General features: G+C 29.9%; 1 protein-coding gene across 1 annotated transcript; it reads left to right on the top strand.

Annotated features, from left to right (window-relative positions):
* The first annotated feature begins 5,953 nt into the window (after positions 1-5,953).
* LOC143590219 (cytokinin riboside 5'-monophosphate phosphoribohydrolase LOG7-like) lies at positions 5,954-11,814 on the top strand. The gene is made up of 7 exons (XM_077070769.1): positions 5,954-6,110; positions 7,295-7,392; positions 9,886-9,916; positions 10,358-10,457; positions 10,557-10,627; positions 11,286-11,429; positions 11,527-11,814. The coding sequence occupies exons 1-7, from the start codon at positions 6,000-6,002 to the stop codon at positions 11,620-11,622; spliced, it is 651 nt and encodes a 216-aa protein (XP_076926884.1). The 5' UTR covers positions 5,954-5,999; the 3' UTR covers positions 11,623-11,814.
* Positions 11,815-18,290: the final 6,476 nt, after the last annotated feature.

The following is an 18,290-nucleotide window of genomic DNA, read 5'->3' as shown; positions in this document are numbered from 1 at the left end:
CATTCGCTTTTCTTAGTAAGAACAAACAAGAAGCTAAACCTTCATTTTTGTCTTCGTTCGTGAACATACATTCACCCTGTAACCCCCACAATCTTCTTGTACTTGTTGGCAGACCAAGCTGATAATTGTAAACCGTCAATTTTTAACCATGTCGTCTCGTTGATCACAAAATTTTTATCAATATAAGTTTCATTATTTTCATTAATTTTGAACTTGTTACACCCACTACTAGACTTGAAACCGGACCTATAGTCTTCACACACAACAAATTAAAATTTCACACATATGCATAGGGTATCGTTTTTAGTGTTTTACACTTTTACATTATTTACTCGACCCAATACTACAAATGAAGAATCATCCAAACCCAACGTGATCTGTCCCATGAACATCTAACCCTTATCATAGTTAATCTCGTTCACTTGAGTACTTATTTTCTTTTTTGTTGTTGAATATTTTCGCTAATATATGTTTACATACAAGTCGATCAAACAAAGCTATATCCGTGAACAAATAGCAAGACTCCAACCATACGGATCGTGGTTTTTGAATGAGCTGGTCTTGTACACCAAAAAATCTCATGAAACCAAAACTTCAATTGTTAGTAGATCCAACGACAATAAATACGTCACAAACCTTGTTTAATAATCGAAGAAGGAAAGTTTGTAATAAATACCAAAACAAATTATCTTGTAAATGTAACTATTATTGGTGTAAAGAAAAGTAAGAAAGAATAACATTAGAAAATAAATTGTAATAAAAAATTATTAGAAAATTTTTAAAAACAGGTAATAAGACCATGTTTAGTCAAAACGCCTCACTCGTTGGCATTTTGCGCTATATGTCATCCCCGTCAGCAACAGAGAGTTTTGTAAAAAGTGGCGTAATTAGTCAAAACGTCACAACTCTGCTGCAATAATACATATATTCCTCTCTCTCTCCCCTCCCCACACACAATTTTATCAAAATTCGCGTCACCCTTGCGTTTTGTAGGAAACGCCTACCCATAACGCCCAGGGGGTGTGCACCCGGCGCCTTCGCCGGATAACAACGTTGTTCCTTTACGGATGGTCTAATTGTTAAATTTATAATTGAACTCCTTATTGGTTTCCCATAGTTGTGGGTTTGATGGTGTTTCTGGTTGTATCATGCCTTGAGCGTCAAAAACAATATAAAAGGTTAGCATCCCAACTTATGAATGCTTACCCGGGTATTGAGAGTAGTTTCAAAAGCAATTAAAATAAAATAAACTCCTTATTGATACTTGCAAGATAAATACTAACTAATAAACGTTATAAGAACTCAAAACTTACCAACAAATATTTTAAATAATCATATAATTGGAAGAAAGAAAATAGAAAAAAAATATATTATGAGATTTTTCCAAAAGAGAACATGAAAATTATTTTGTTGGGTATACGAAAATGTGGGCGAAGCACGACATGTACATGCGACGCAAGACACGGGAATATTTCTCAACATAATTAGTTCCCCTCTTATGTCTTTTATGGGATTAGATTTTTCTAGAACATGATGTTTCTAAATAATTTGGTATATCCTTGTCACATGGTAAAGTTGACACTAATCTCGCCTTTTTCTAAGTTTAAGGTTAAAATTTTGTCTAAAATCTAGGTTTCTATTTTTGTTGATTTGCAACAATCATTTTTTTTTGCTTTGTTTAAATATTAACAAATAACAACTTAGTCATAAAACTTTGTGCAGGTTTATAAAAATCCATTGAAGTTTTAAATTATCTTAGGTTTATAAAATAATATATAATATAACTAATTTTTATCCCCCTATTACGAGGGCTGTTCTACATTACTCATTTATAATATTTATATACTTTTTTGGGTTTAATTTTATTTATTGTAATGAAATTTATAATATACTTGGATTTTGATGATAAAAAGGTTTCACAAATAACTAAGATGCTATAACCCGGTTTAAAAGTTATCTGGGTTTGGTAAGACCCAAGACCCGCTTATTTTTTACTATAAAATTGTTTCTTAATTATAAATAATATTTTTTCAAAAAAAATCATATATTAATTTTTAGTATATATTTTATAGGATTTTCACATCAATAATTTGGTGAGAAAATAGGGTCAGGCTAAATGTACCTCCCTTGGTTGCTTATCATATCCCCCCTGAAAAAACCAACTTTCATATTACCCATTGAAATCATATAATTACCAAATTAGCACAAAAATAAGAATTTTATATTTTTTTTAACAAGTTGCTTTTTTTATGCTTTCAAGCTTAGGGTTTTGGGTTTAGGGTTTAGGGTTCGGTTTAGGGTTTAGGTTTTCAGGTTTAGTATTTAGGGTTTAGGGTTTAGGGGTTAGGGGTTAGGGTTTAGGTTTAGGATTTCGGGTTTAGGGTTTTAGGTTTTCGAGTTTCGGGTTTATTTTGTAAAAGATAAAGAGGTAAAATAAGGATATTATATATATATATATATATATATATATACTATGAAAATTTTAAAAAAAATATTATAAATATTTACAATATTAATACTAAAAAAATAAATTAATAGTAATACTTGATAGTTTTTAATTTGATATATGTAGTAGAGATTATTAAGTGAAAATATGTTGTAGGGACTAAAATGTATATTAATAATGTTAAGAGGTAATATTGATTTATCTAATAAGTTAAGGGGGTGTATATTTAGTAAAAATGGTGAAGGGGGTACGTTTAGCAGAACCCTTTTTAATTTAATGAGATGTTATAACCCATTTAAGAAGTATCTGGGTTTGGTAAGACCCATACCCGTGAATTCGGGTCATGCATGAAAAGCCTCCATTTAAAAATCAAGCAAATTTGATGATTCCAAAAAAAGAGGGAACGACCATATCGCGACACGTAAGATTTTTATGTTTTCGTTTGTATATATTATAGAAACTATTTTGGGTATTACATATTAGGGATGTTTGGATTGTTTATTAAATTTCTTGTTTGCCTATTTGTTTCTTTGAAATAAATAATTAAAGTCTTATATTTAATTATTTATAGTAAATAATAATAATGAATGTGAGCAGTTGGTCTTCTGATCTAATGACATGTGATGATGGTTAAGGATTGGATCTTATGGTTCGAAGTTCGAAACCTAACTTTTAAATGGGTTTTCACAGTGATAAGTTTTCTCTTTGATGGTAATCTTGAGTGAGTCAGGCCTAAGACTTCAAAATCAGTATGAATAGTTGACATTATATATCGGAAAGACTCTCTCTGGTATTAGAGGTTCTAAACGCTTTTTAAGAAAAATAATAATGACGAAATAGGTTACAAAATATTACATAAGTCCCGATATTAAATAGTTGGATGTTCTGATCATAACCTCTTTTCCTTTTTTTGGTTATGCGAGTTATTAGTTTCAGCATTTTGGCCCTTAAACTTCTTATTGTAAGTTTGCAATCTATAGGAAATATTATAAACACCGGTTATAAAATTTAGAACATAAAGTATCATGTGAAGATTTGTTGATTTCTCATTGCACAATTTCGGGAATCATCAACTTGAATTCAAAATTTTGACAGTCACATGTCAAAGTATGATGTTGAACATCATAGACGAAGCTTTCTTATGGTTCAGGTCCTCCATCTTTTTTTGCTCGGTAGTGTATATATAAGTGTTTTCAGTCAAAATTTGCATACATATTGAGTTCACACCCCCTCTCACATGAGTTTCCGGTAAAAACTCGTCAATTTAAACATATGATATTGAATTTATATATATACATAGGTCATAAAGAGCCAAAAGAGAACGAAATCTCTTTCCCAAGTGATGTTATTCCTTTATTAGGAAATAAAATTTGAACATTAACACAACTATTGTCTAATTTTTAATTTATATTATGTATTATAGCGTATTAATATTTTGAAGCATAAAAATTAAAACAAATATAATATACAATAAATTATTTATAAAATATATCTACACATTTCTTTGAAGGTGTCACAGCGTATATATAAATAGAAATCCTAAAATATATTCTGAGTTTTTGGCTATATCTTGCTCTTTTCTTTTGCTTCAACAAAAACGTATTAGATATGATTCAACTGAATATGAGACTTGAATATACTCTTACTCTCGGAACACATAGCCTTATAAATATTATGAAACAACAAACAACACAATCAACCCCCCCCCCCCCCCCACCCCACCCACACATACCCTTTCCGAATTTTAATTTTGTATTGTTCAATTAAAGGCATTGACCATTTGTTATCACGTAAGAGCTAACTCATTAAATCTTCATAGACCATTTATTGATCTACCACATGGGATAAAATAAGTTAGATCCCGCTAAGGCCCCGGTTCTAAAAAAAATTTCCCAATGTTTATTATTATTATTATTATTATTATTATTATTATTATTATTATTATTATGTACGTTATAATATAAAACAAAACTCTTGCAAAGCATACCAACTATGAAATAATCATGCTATGTGTTATGGTTAACTAGCATGGTATGTTAAAGCGTCACTTTACTAGCATATCAGCAGAGGGTGGTTTTAACTAGCTCACCCATTAATTTGTATGTTGTGGTTTAACCAGTAAGGATGTACTATTTAAAAGGTCACGTCACTTTCACAGAGCCAAAGGGTTTTTAGTAGTCTACCCATTTACTTGGGCATTGTGGATTAACTAGTTTTAATTAGCGATGGTGTAGGATATAAAAAGGCATAATAATAATAATAATAATAATAATAATAATAATAATAACTGATTGGTGAGCTACATCACTTTTCATTTGTTAAAGAGCTGGTTGTCACTAAAAGTACACAAATTAAAGAAAATCATAGCTCACAATTATACATGACTAGTATCATGCATAATGTAAATCACCATTAACAACCTATAAAAGAGCATATAGACATGCAAAAGGAATACTAACCTAACCACGGAAATGTCTATACTCCCAACACACACTATGACAAGTCTCAAGCTAAATCTAAGACAATAAAGTATATGTAAAGCCCCTACAATATCTCCATGAGCACCTATCTTTGATCATATCATTCGAGAGGTGCAAATGTATCATGTCAGCTTGGGTTGTCCTAAATTTTTCCCTTCAACACTTCAAGTTTCCACGATTCTCATGAGAATCATCACCTATCTTTATTTACATTCTCAAACTATCTCAATCTTTTCTTCATTATCTTATCCAAAATAATGTCATCCCTTTATTTGTACATTATTTATCTCTCTCTCAAATTTTGTTCGACAAGAAATAAATTTGCAAACAAAAAAAACTAATTTGACACTACAACGTCAAGCAAGTAGTTTTTTTTTTTTTTCAGAATGATCAGTTTAGTCCTTCAGGTTGCACGAGATGTTCAACTTTAGACATAACTTCTGCAACAGTCTAATGAACTATTACCGAATGTCATAACCAGTCCCTGAACTTAGTAATCACATGTTGACTTTGTCTGACCAAGCTCATAAACATCAACAATTTTTAACTGGAATTTTTTTTCTCAACACTCTCATCCATGAACCATCTTTTTTTGTACCATGTATAATATCGAATACATAATGAACAAGTCAAAAGAATACACAAACAAGGATGACCTTCGGGATGTAACACCCGAGCGTAACAAGTTTTGAGCGGTACCAAGACAAGCGGGACGGTGCTCTCGCAAGTACCCCTTATATTTTATTATTTTTAACCGCTATCAAACTAACAATTTTTTTAAATAAACAAATAAATTGTTTACAATACTCAATATATTAAACAAAATATCTCACTTGTCCACGGGGTTAAGAGAACGTGAGGGAGGTGGGACAGTGGTGTTTTCATTTCATTTCTTTAAACCCATTTACATATTTAAATAAAAATAAAAATAAAAAAATTGGCTTCATTCTTTCTTATATAGTTAAATCCTCTTCCCTTGTTCCAGGAAGGTAGCATATCATCTTCTTCTTCTAACTCCTAATAATATTTCTAGAGAGAGAAAGTAAGAGAGATATAGAGAGAGAAAGTAAGATATGGAAGGTGAAACAAGATCAAGGTTTAAGAGAATATGTGTCTTCTGTGGAAGCAGCTCAGGAAAGAAACCAAGTTACCAGGAAGCTGCTATTGAACTTGGCAAAGAACTGGTATATATAAATATATATATATCCTTAAATCTAAAAAAAATAACATATATGTTGCATATATGTGTGTGTGTGCATATATAAAGCATACCCTTTTGATATTTCAAGATCAAAAACCACCTTAGTTAATTTCTTGCTAGTTTCTTGATTTAGTTCAAGATTATATTTTATTTTACATTATTTCACCATTTCAAGAACCCATCTTTATACATCATTCTTGATCAAAACACACCATTGTTTCTTGATTTAGTACAACATTTTCTTTTCTTTTGCATTATTTAATAATTTCAAGATTTCAAGAACCTATTTTTACACCACAAATGTTGATCAAAACCCACCAATGTTTCTTGCAATTTTCTTGATTTAGTACAAGATTTTATCTTATTTAACATTATTACACCATTTAAAGATTTCAAGAACCCATTTTTATACCACCATTCTTGATCAAACCCCACCATTATTTCTTGCAAGTTTCTTGCTTTATTACAAGATTTTATTTTATTCTACATTATTTCACCATTTTTAAGTAATCCAAACTATACCCATTTGGCCATTTTAGTTTTCATTCAAGATTATTGTTATTTTATTATTTGGTGGGAAATGAAGAATGGAAGTTAGGGTTTATGTTTGGCATGATAGAGAGAGAGTGTGTGTGTGTCTAGAGAGAGAAACTGCTAGCTGTAACATGCTGTCAGTTGAGCAGCCTTCTTGCATGATCTAAAGTTTATGGTGGGAGGTTGTAAAAAACAAAAAAATTATTTAAAAAGATTAAGTTTCATCATATAAAATAGATTTGCAACGCAGTTTATTGTTTGCCTTCTGTTTAACTTTCTTAACGTTAACATTATATTTAAAATATAATTTACAAGTGTAAAACAAAAAAAAATTAAAAATAACAAACAAAATAAAATGTTGTGTGTGTGCCTATGAATGGGGAACCAAACGTGCCATATTAGTATAATGGCCATTTGCTAAGCATGTTTTCACACCAATCAAAGGCCTCCATCATCATTTTAGTTCATGGGGTTTATGAAATCAGTTGATGTTATAATAAAAAAAAAATGAATCTTGAAAAAAGGGTATTATTGTTTACAATGTGATAATGATGTGTTAATTTTCTTGATTCTGAAATGGTGAAGTGGGTGTGTGACACGTGTCATTTTTTTAATAAATATTTTTATTGGAAGGTGGAAAGAAGGATTGATCTAGTCTATGGAGGTGGCAGCGTGGGTCTGATGGGTCTTGTTTCTCAGGCAGTTCATGATGGTGGGCGCCATGTTCTAGGGTATGCTTACTCACTCTCTCTCTCTAGAGTTTTAAATGTTTCTATGCAACCTATATGTATTTTGAGTACTTCACAAGTTTAAGTTTAAGGCCAAAATTCATATAATATTACTCAAGTTTTGTTTAAGTTTATTATTACACAAGTCTTTTTTTTAATGTCTTAACATGTAAAAGGATAATAAGTTGTGTCAAGATAACAAAACGTATCTTGATAAACAAGTTTTTTCTTTTTAAGTTTTGTAAAAGTTTATTATTAAACAAGTTTTTCTTAATGTCTTAATATATAAAAGGACAACAAGCTGCGTTACAACTCTTTCTGGATAGCAAAACGTATCCTACCGAACAAGTTTTTTACTTTTAAGTTTTGTAAAAGTTTATTATTAAACAAGTTTTTTTTAATGTCTTTATATGTAAACGGGTGATAAGTTGTGTCACAACTTTTCTTGAATAGCAAAACGTATCTTACTGAACAAGTTTTTTTTATGTCTTAATATGTTAACGGTCAATAAGTTGCGTTGCAAACCTTCTTGGATAGCAAAACGGATCAAGTTTTATTTTATTTGATAAAAATTAAAAATATATCATCTTTCCAAAAGACATGGAAAGTAAAGATTGATGATTTGTATAATTAAATATAAAGATTATTAAAATATAAGTTTCCAAGAGAGACAAACATCACTTTCACAGTTTCACTTCATTATTCTTTGTTTTCTTGCCTTTTGTGATGTTGGTTTGCTTATTTTTCTTGACTTAGATGGTCAAATTGACCATTTTTTACTAAATAAAATTAACCACCATACAGTTAAATTTCTTAAAAAGAAAAGTGGGTTCATCTTCAAATACTAAAATACATTCAATGTAAGAAAAATTTTGGTTAAAGATGAAGTTTTTTTACTGGTAGCAAGTCTTTAGGTTATGCAAGTTTGACCGGGTAAAGTCAAAGATTACACAAAGGTAATCTTGCATGTTTCACGGTACTCAATGCAAAATGAGTTCTTGCAGACATCATGGGATCAAATGCTTTAAAATCTCTGATGTTGTACTTAATCAAGCTATTTTTCACCTTTTTCCTGTTGAAAACTGAACATAAACATCAAGTTCTTGAAAAAGTTGACACCTTTAGTTTGTGAAAGATTGAAAACATAGTCCCACACTCTAAAAAGCATGGTGTTTTGTATATAAAATAATACAGGTTTCTTGATTACACAGATTTAATGGGGGGGCTTTAAATATACCAAAAGTTTTTATTTGGTATACCAAGTCAACCCTATTAATCAACTACTAATCATTCAATCAACTACTAATCATATCAATCATCATTTTTATTCTATTTTATTTAAATATAACTACTAATCATTACATAATAATTATTTAAACTACTAATATATATTTTTTAATTAGGTTTTTTAAAGACTATTGTAATTAGTTTTTTGCAATACTAGTATTAATAATAGTATATTAAATATTTTATTATACAATTATGAATTATTACTAGTCTTCTATTGAATATTTCCCTTCTAATTCGAATGGGCAGTCAGTTTTTTTTTTGTGCCAGAAACTTTACTTGAATCCTTAAATTTATATTTTCCGCCACGATCACACATGATTACAACTTTATACACGAACCCATTAGGATATTTGTTCGATCTTTTAGTGACGACGACAACACCAAGAGAGCGTGCCAAGTTTTGTACCCAATTCATCAATTCTTCATGGGACCCGAACACCTAAAAATTAATAAAAAGTTAATAAAAAGAATAGATAATACACTTAATAATAAAAAGTTAATAAAAAATGTGTATATATAAGTTAATAAAAAAGAATAAATGATACACCTAATAATAAAAAAGTTAATAAAAACATGTATATATAAGTTAATAATAAAAAGTTAATAAAAACATGTGTACATAAGTTAATAATAATAAGAATAAATTATGCACCTAATAATAAAAAGTTAATAAAAAACTTAATAATAAAAAGTTAATAATATATTAGTTAATAAAAAAATAAATAATACACTTAATAATTAAAAGTTGAATTTTTGGGAGATGTGTTCATGATTGGTTCACCAAAGTTATGTCATTGAATTTTGTGAAATTTGGAAATTGAGCAAAAAAGCTTCTTGGAATCAAACATCATTAATGACTTTGGTATACTTTTGGTATATTTAACAGAACCCATTTAATGAAGCATCTTTTTGTTTATGATTTTATCAAAGACAAAAACATACATACATATTGGTCTGTCAGTCCATATTAAGCCTTTTGTACATAGAAAGGTAAAACACATCATGTAAAAAGTTATAATTTTTTTTCAAAAAGTATGTAACCTTTTAGACAGTGTTTCAAGCATGTTTCTCCCAACTTTCTTGAAAAAACCCTGACAAAATGATATTTTTACCCTTATAATTCCACTAAAACAAGTTACTGCTACAAGGGTATTATGGGTATTTCAAATTTCCATCATAATTGGATATCTTTTTTGTTTCTTGCAGGGTTATACCAAGGACTTTGATGCCCAGAGAGGTATATTCATGAACCTTCATATCAAAGTTTTTCTTCTTTTAGTGTCAAGTAACAAAATTATATTAATGCTAAAGTGACTTGTACATTGTGCTGCAAGAGTTGTACACTAGCGATTAATAAAAGCTGTATTGCCTTCTTAATATTGATTTGACATGTCTTGATGCAAACTGCATTTAATCATCTTCCCTTTTCATGTCATTTTCTAAAACTTGTCTTTCTTGACTTTATGAGCTAAAAATGCAATAAAACAACTTATTATTTCTATATAAGTTAGTTGCTGGTTACACTTAACTAAATTAGTTAACTTTGTTGAAATCTTGACAAAGAACCCCAAAGTTTTTATCTTTTTACACACCCATTTAAGGATTTAGAGTTTTTATTTTGTGGGCCCCATTTCTTTTGTGAAATTTAATATTTTTAATTAATTTTGTGTTTTAACAGATAACTGGTGAGCCGGTTGGTGAAGTGAGGGCCGTGGCGGATATGCATGAAAGAAAAGCTGAGATGGCTCGTCAAGCTGATGCATTTATTGCTCTCCCTGGTATAATTTATATAAATGGTTTATAAATTATAAAGATTTAAAATCTTGAAAACATTTTGAAAAATATGTCATGATGGATTATTTTGAATGATTAATCAGGTGGCTATGGCACCCTTGAAGAACTGCTAGAAGTCATCACATGGGCTCAGCTCAAAATCCACCATAAACCTGTAAGTAAAAAAAATGTCTGGTTGAGCCTATTTGAACCGTCTTAATTTGAAGCGTTTGTTTACTGGTTAGACCGGATTTCTAACTTCTTTTTTTTCTAAAGTTTTTTTTTTCTTTAAAGTCTAATTTACTAATTAGTTACTTTTTTAGTATGCATATTTTGCTTATAGGATACTTTATATTTTGTAACATTTTCATGCACACACAAAAGATAAAATTGTATCATGTTATGGTTTTACTTAGTTTTTGTATGTATATGTGTATATATGTTTGATCCTTTTTTATTGTTTATAACATCATCCAATTTTTAAACTTGTTCGACTAGTGAGAGCGGTAAGGCGGTTGGTTCGCTGACCCGATCTTGTTAAGAAAACATTGACCAACACCTATAAGTTGTACAATCATGCATAAAAGGTTGTTATCCAATGATTTTGATTGAAACCAAATATGGAAGAATTTAAAATGGCATCTTTTTGGTCAAATGTTGGTAGAGCATAGAAGAAGAATCAAATACATGTGGATAGATGTTTTTAGAAGATTTGTTGCATCATCATCCTGCATTTTCAATATTGTTTTTTTATATATATTTTGTGCTCCAAAGATAAAGCATAGTGGCCCCCACTTTAATAACTGTCATCTTATTTTGTGGATCATGTCCAGGTTGGTCTCTTGAATGTGGAGGGCTACTATAACTCTTTGTTGTCTTTCATAGACAAGGCTGTTGATGAAGGCTTTATCTCTCCAACCGCTCGTCGGATCATTGTCTCCGCCCCCACCGCCAAACAGTTGGTCCGACAGCTAGAGGTTAGAGTAGTACATATTATTTTTTTTATATACATTTAGTTATTTATGTCTGCCTGTTACTGAAAGTGTCACTGAAAGTCATCTGATTTGTTTTTAGGAATTTGTCCCGGAATATGATGAAATTGTGGCAAAGTTGACGTGGGACGAGGCGGATAGACTTAATTATGTACCCGATGCAGGCATTCAGACGTGAAGTTGCGGTTTGATGATGGCTATTTTTGGTGAAGTTAGTATGCTATGGGGGTATATATATTAATGATCTATATATAGATATATATAGAAACACTTATGAAATGGTACATCTCCTAAGGTAGTGATTGTTTTGGTTTTCATGTATATGATATTATGGAGATGATACCTTTGATCTTAACTTTTGCAAGTTTAATTAATGGGTATTAATATTTGTCTTGTTTTCTAATATCTTGTTTGGTTGTTTCTTGATGTATATAATATAATGTTATAATGTTTATATTTGATTTAGTTGATTTTTTTATTTTATTATTGTTTCTATTATCTTATAAAATAATGTAATAACGATTTAATATAATTGAAAATTTGTGGTTACATAGTTGTTTACATATGTGGAGAGAATATATTCTTTTTGGAACGGCAATTATTGGTTTTAGAATACATGAATTTTAATAATTTTTTTTTATTTTTATCAAATAATAGCTTCATTAAAACAATGAACTAGCAAGAAACTACAGCAAAAAATAAAGAATAAACCAATTGCAAAATAAAGACACAAATCTTTCTAATTTAGAGCTTCGTACGAAGACCTATTATTAATCCATAAGTTCGACAAGGATATAATGTCTTCCAATATATTTGAAACCAATCGCGTTATCTTCATCTTTCAAATGCATCAACATACTGTCAGTCTATCATAATAATACCTTTTAGAACTTTATAATTTGTTGCCAACTTGGTTAGCAATGTGAAACGGTGGGACCACCCGTAGTGGGAATCTTCCCACCCATAACCCACCCCACCCCCTCTTCCCCCCCCCCCCCCCCCCACAATGGCGCCGTGGAGAGTTTTTTTTTTTATTATTTATTTTTTTTGGGGGGGGGGTCCCCTACAACAGTGGTGTTGCTTGATGGTGATTAATTGGCTTGGTCAATGGTGGGGAATGTTTGGTGGATGTGTTACTATGTTTTATTTATAAGGTGTTTGGGATTTGCTTATTTTAAGCAACTTATAACTTATTAATTTTTGAAAAAGTTAAAAAATATTTGGTATTATGTGTTATTGTGAGATGATATGTAACTTATTAACTTATGGGAAAATTTTGACCATGTTTAGTCATAATGCCTCATATGTGGCCATTTTGCGTCATGTGACACCCAGTCAGCTTTTTAAATTTTGCAAAAAGATGGCGTACTCATAAGTCATAACTCTCCATCCTATGGCATTTTACACCACGTGACACTCAGTTACTTTTACACCTTTTTTTATTTTTACAACTACAATCCAACAATACATGTAATCTTTGTATTAAATGTACCTTCACCAATATTAAACCCCCAACTTTCACCTTCTTCCTCACAACTCAATCAACTAAAAAACTTCAACTTTCAATTTCTCAACAAACCATTCAAAACACATCTCCAGAAATGGCTGAACTACAAGGGTGCAAAAGATCCGACGACAGAAGGTGGCGGTGCGGCCGGCCGGTGGCTGACGGCAAAAACTATTTCATCATCATCTCCAGCGACCACAAATCTCACTATTTCCACATGCATTCTCAACTACAGATAAGATATCCAAAACCCATCTCTAAACACCAAGATAATCAAAACCCATGTTCAAAAATTGAATCTTGAACCAGCCGGAAACCCATGTTCAAGAAAGTGTTTGACAGTGTGTGACATATTAAGCGTTTTTTAGGAAACGCTCCATCCAAAACGCCAACCCAAAATGCCGGGGGGGGGGGGGGGGCACTACCATTACGGGAGGTCTTATAAGCAGGTAAAATAAAGAATTCCAAACACCCCCTTATAATTAAATAATAATGATGTAATGATTGAAATAAGGTTATCCAATATACACCTTTTGTGTATAATGTCTCAACGATAATGTGATGTCACATAACGCAGAACGCTCTTATACAGGCGTTACACACTATACACGATCTAGGGAGTTAGAAGTGGCTTGTATTTTTATTTTAACAAGTTATATTGAAACTTGAAAGTGTGATTAAGCGAATTTTAAATTTAGTTCTAATAATAATAACATACGATCTTCATCAAGACTCGATATCACAATCTCCATCGACATCATGTGAGTGTGACAATCACCATCCTTCACAACTTTTGCCTCTTATGTCGCTATCATACTTGATTGATTCATACTTGACCAACTATATAGAAACAAATAAGCTAACTATGACAGGAACTTAAAAAGGTACAATTTGAGCTACATTCAGATTTACGAGACTAAGTCATGAAGTGGTAACGTCTTAATTTTTCTTACCAAAGTTTTTGATGTAACGTAATAAATTGAGTATTAAAAAATTAGGGTAAGTTAACATAAAGATGACCATTAACTTACAAAGTGTATGTGGCCACTAGGAGGCGACACGTGGCATGCGAAAGAAGGGTGATTTTGTCCGTCGTTAATTACGTATAAAGTCAGATAATTACACAATATAATTTTTTTAACAGTAACAAATTATTTATAAGTAATAAGAAAGTTACAACCCATATTAAGTTGTCCATAAATATGACTTTGCAATACTCACTTGACATCAACGTTAATGTGTTCTTCAATCTCGCCCATAGATAGTACGATGTTATCCATCAGCATTAACTTCATTCATAGACAACAAGTATTATTAATAGCAAACAACTTAGTGTGTTTCTAACTATCATTTTATCCACACTAAATAATATCACATATGCCATAGATATTCCTGTAATTCGATATTCTTGCTATCTAAGTTTATATTCCAAGAATTTTGTTACATATTTATCATTTTAATTTTTAGTTTGAATTATATTGGCAATGAATTAAAATTTATTTTTAAATTTTTATTTTAAGTAGATATAAATATCAATGAACGAGAAAAAAAAATTAGTTAACTAACACTATATCAACTTTAATTTAGTAAATTCGTAAAGATCAAACAGTGTTTACAATTATTATATAATACGTACATGAAATGTTTATAATTATGTAATGATACATGAAATGTTTTTCTACTTTACTCTAATGTATAATTATTATATCTAAGTGTATATCATTGAATTTGTTATTCGTATCTCACTATTTTTATTATTAATAGTAAGATTTGATATTTATTATTTTCATCATAATAACAATGCAACTATAACATTGATTTTATTTGGTTAGTTGTTTCAATAAGTTTCAAATCACGTATAGGATTAAAATAATATAACATCATATTTAATTGATAATCTTAATAAAATTATTAAAACAATCTATAACTAAAAACCGATTTCCATAATTTCTTATAATTTTAATCCTACTATTATGATATTCTAATTTTAATCCCTATATAAGATTATAACTTACTCAACTCATTATTTACTCGAACTTCATTTACATCTATGGTCCAAAAGAATTGTATATTATATCGTAAGTTATTTATCTCATTTTGTCAAATACAAAATTCCTCTCAAAGCAAAACAATAATTATTTGATTACGCATTTGTTTGTTGACCATAGGTCAAAGGAGCATCTAAGAACAGTCTCATGCTTAACGAGATCGACGTACTCCACAATGATTATGTTATTAAGGTTCGAGTTACAATAGTTTCGTCTGTTTATGATCATTGGTTTCTCACCAAAGACTTCTTCATTGAAATGGTGTTCATCGATGAAATGATAATGTTCATAATTTTGGTTGTTTGTTTTTAACTATATTTTTTACATGATGATTGCCAACTGTTAAATAAATGCCAAAAATGAAGTATAACAATGTCTTTTGAGTTTTATTAGTGTTTTTGTTGGTGGTGCGGTCCGAATGGAATCATAGAATGTAAAAATGAGGGATAGATAGTTTCAAATCGGGCTCTTAAAATGAGTACTAACCTTCGGCAAAATTGTTTGAATTCGATACCCTGACTTTGATTTTGTGGTGAGTTTAACTTTCTTCGGCGCATATATAGAAAATTGTAACATGATTATTTCTATTTCAGTGATTGTGTAAGAAACAAGAGTTTTTTAATGTTGCACATTTTTTTTGGCTATAACATATGACTTTATGATGATGTAGTTTTTATTAATATATTTTCTTGGTTTCATGGTTTATGCTAAAAGATATTTTAAGTTGTTATTTTGTTCTGTTTGTCTTATATATATATTTTTTTAATAAAAACAACAGTATAATACCTTATAATTAATGTAAAATTATCTATTCTTATAAATATGTCATTAACAATTCTTTAAAATGTATAATACACATATATATTACGTTTTCCTTATTTTTCACCGTGTGTAACACGAGTAACTAACTTAGTATATTCATTGATTTAAATTGTTGTTGCTACCTATAGCTATCATCTTTAAAAAAAATGGTATGGAAAAATATTTAAATCCCTATTTTTTCAACAAAAAAAAATTCACTATTCTAAAATAAAAATAATAGAACTAATGCATCTGAATTATATAGAATTTAGTAAAAAAAATCAAACAAGTTAATCTTTTTTTAGAATATTTTGAAGGGCAACTGGGCATCCACCAACACCAACTAGCAACTTATTTTAGAACTTCCAAACCTCATGTTTCATGCTTCTGTTGGCCACCAACCATCTGATCAATAAAATCCCTCAATCTTTTTATATTGTGCTCATGTAGCACACTTATCCTTCTTTATTTTAATTCACACTACATACATATAATATAGAGTTCACTACTTCATTACAAAAGTCATACACGGAGTTGCAAATATTACTTTAGAGTTCTGCTTTATTAAATTTTAATTCAAAATTAATCACTAATTAATATTACTGTTTTATAACTACATTGATCAATTTTAAATTTTTAAATGCATATAGTTGAGGTTTTTTTATTAGTTCATACTTGATCAATAAACTTAATGTTTAGTAATTACAATATAAGTAGTACATTCATAGAGATCAAATTTTAGTATGTTGATTCGATTGTTGTTAACGATAATGATTAGAGAATGCTTGGTTGTTAAGATCTTGATCTTAATCTTATGATGTTACATTTTTATGATTATAATTTAAATAAAATCCTACATATGACATGATCGTATTGGAGGACATTGATTTGATATTATCTTGCTTGACTTGAACTAATGAATTTAATAGGCACACATGTTAACTAATCTTTTAAAATAACACTAAACAACCCATACAGTACTAACCGGCCAAAAATCCTAGAACAATAAATGTCATTAAATCATTCTCTCAAATTAAACGCTTAAATTAAATACTTTAACAACCTATTAAATCATCTTGTGTCATGTACTCATGTTACAATATTGTTATTATACTCATATAATACAATACATATAAAATTGACTGATATTTCAAGAAACCAGATAGTTAGCTCTATCATTCACACAAACCTTAACAATAAGCTCATAACATAATAACATATAACCAAGAAAAAAGATTATAAACAGAATATGATGTGAAGATAACGATCAGAAATCTAAGGTGGTAAGCATGTACTTTTAAGTATTTGTTAAGCTCATTTATATGTCGGTTTTTAAGTTTTTTTATATTTCGGCTTGAACTTTTCGGGCCTGAAAAGTTGGACCAAAATAATAAATTTATGCACGATACTTTGAATTATTTTATTGTTAATAAAGGGTGCTTAGATGCATGTGGTTCCAAGTTAATACCGGATAAAAAGAATTTTGGTTATATGCTAGACCTTGACTTATTTGTAGGAATGAAACATTTTTATATAAATCTCTCATTTAAGAGCATGCATAGATTTATTGAATCGATTCATTTCTGAATCTCAGAAAAGAGATTAATAAGTGGTTAAGAGGTCATTATCGATACGACTTATCTTTGATTGCATAGTCTAGATTAGTCCCACAAAAAGCGTAAATAAAGAAAATATATATCAAACGCCTCAAAATAAAAATGTAAATGATGAGTCAACTAAGCCCTAACCTCATGTAACTTTGAGAGAGAAACAACGAGAATAAGTTCCAAACACTACAAATTTATGGTAAACTGTTTGGGACAAATTAATGAACATGTAGAAAAAAGGCCTAGTCTAGGACCCCGAAAAATATAAAGCCCCTTTTTGTTAGAATGTAACCCAAAAGAAGTTTAAGCACTGGGCCCAAAAACTTGCCTCATTAGTCATGGGCTTATTTTTTTCTTGATTAGGCCTTTGGGCCTACCTTTTTTAAGAGTGTTATAATTTTTTTAATTGCCATTTTGTAATATTGTTCGTGAATCCGGCTTGACTTGTGTACAAATGTGAAATGTACATTAATAAAGAAGGTTGTTATTGGTGGTGTCTCCCTTTGAGATTCTAAGATAAAAGAATTTAACAAAAATGATTGTCACAATTATGAAGTTTTTGTTATTAATGTTTCTTATCTTTGTATTAGATTTATTATTTATTTTCATTATTTGTAACATTATTTTGCATAATAGCACATGCTAATTGCACCAATTTTGCATTTTTTTACCATTGGTGTTATGTATATATATTAGCCCTGCTTGCGGTGCGCACATATGATGTATATATGTGTGAACCCTCGGGTGGGCAAAAGTGAAATTGCACTAATTTTGACGTTATTTTACTAATCTTGTGAAAATAACGTTAAAAGTGACGGACGGTTAATCAGGCATCATGTAGTGGCGTTGATAGCTGAAAGATAAGGGTACATGCACCGATCAG

The sequence above is a fragment of the Bidens hawaiensis genome, unplaced genomic scaffold, assembly GCF_021521415.1.
Source record: "Bidens hawaiensis isolate Kalapana, Puna unplaced genomic scaffold, B.hawaiensis_p1.1 tig00038211_1, whole genome shotgun sequence".
Taxonomy (NCBI): domain Eukaryota; kingdom Viridiplantae; phylum Streptophyta; class Magnoliopsida; order Asterales; family Asteraceae; genus Bidens; species Bidens hawaiensis.
The sequence above is the reverse complement of the archived record's forward strand: the minus strand, read 5'-3'. Positions and strand labels throughout refer to the sequence as shown.

Excerpts from the sequence above, each read along its gene's own strand:
- LOC143590219 (XM_077070769.1), top strand. The coding sequence starts at position 6,000 with ATGGAAGGTGAAACAAGATCAAGGTTTAAGAGAATATGTGTCTTCTGT. Across the intron at positions 7,393-9,885 it reads GGTGGGCGCCATGTTCTAGG|GGTTATACCAAGGACTTTGA; the intron begins GTATGCTTACTC and ends TGTTTCTTGCAG. Across the intron at positions 11,430-11,526 it reads AGTTGGTCCGACAGCTAGAG|GAATTTGTCCCGGAATATGA; the intron begins GTTAGAGTAGTA and ends ATTTGTTTTTAG.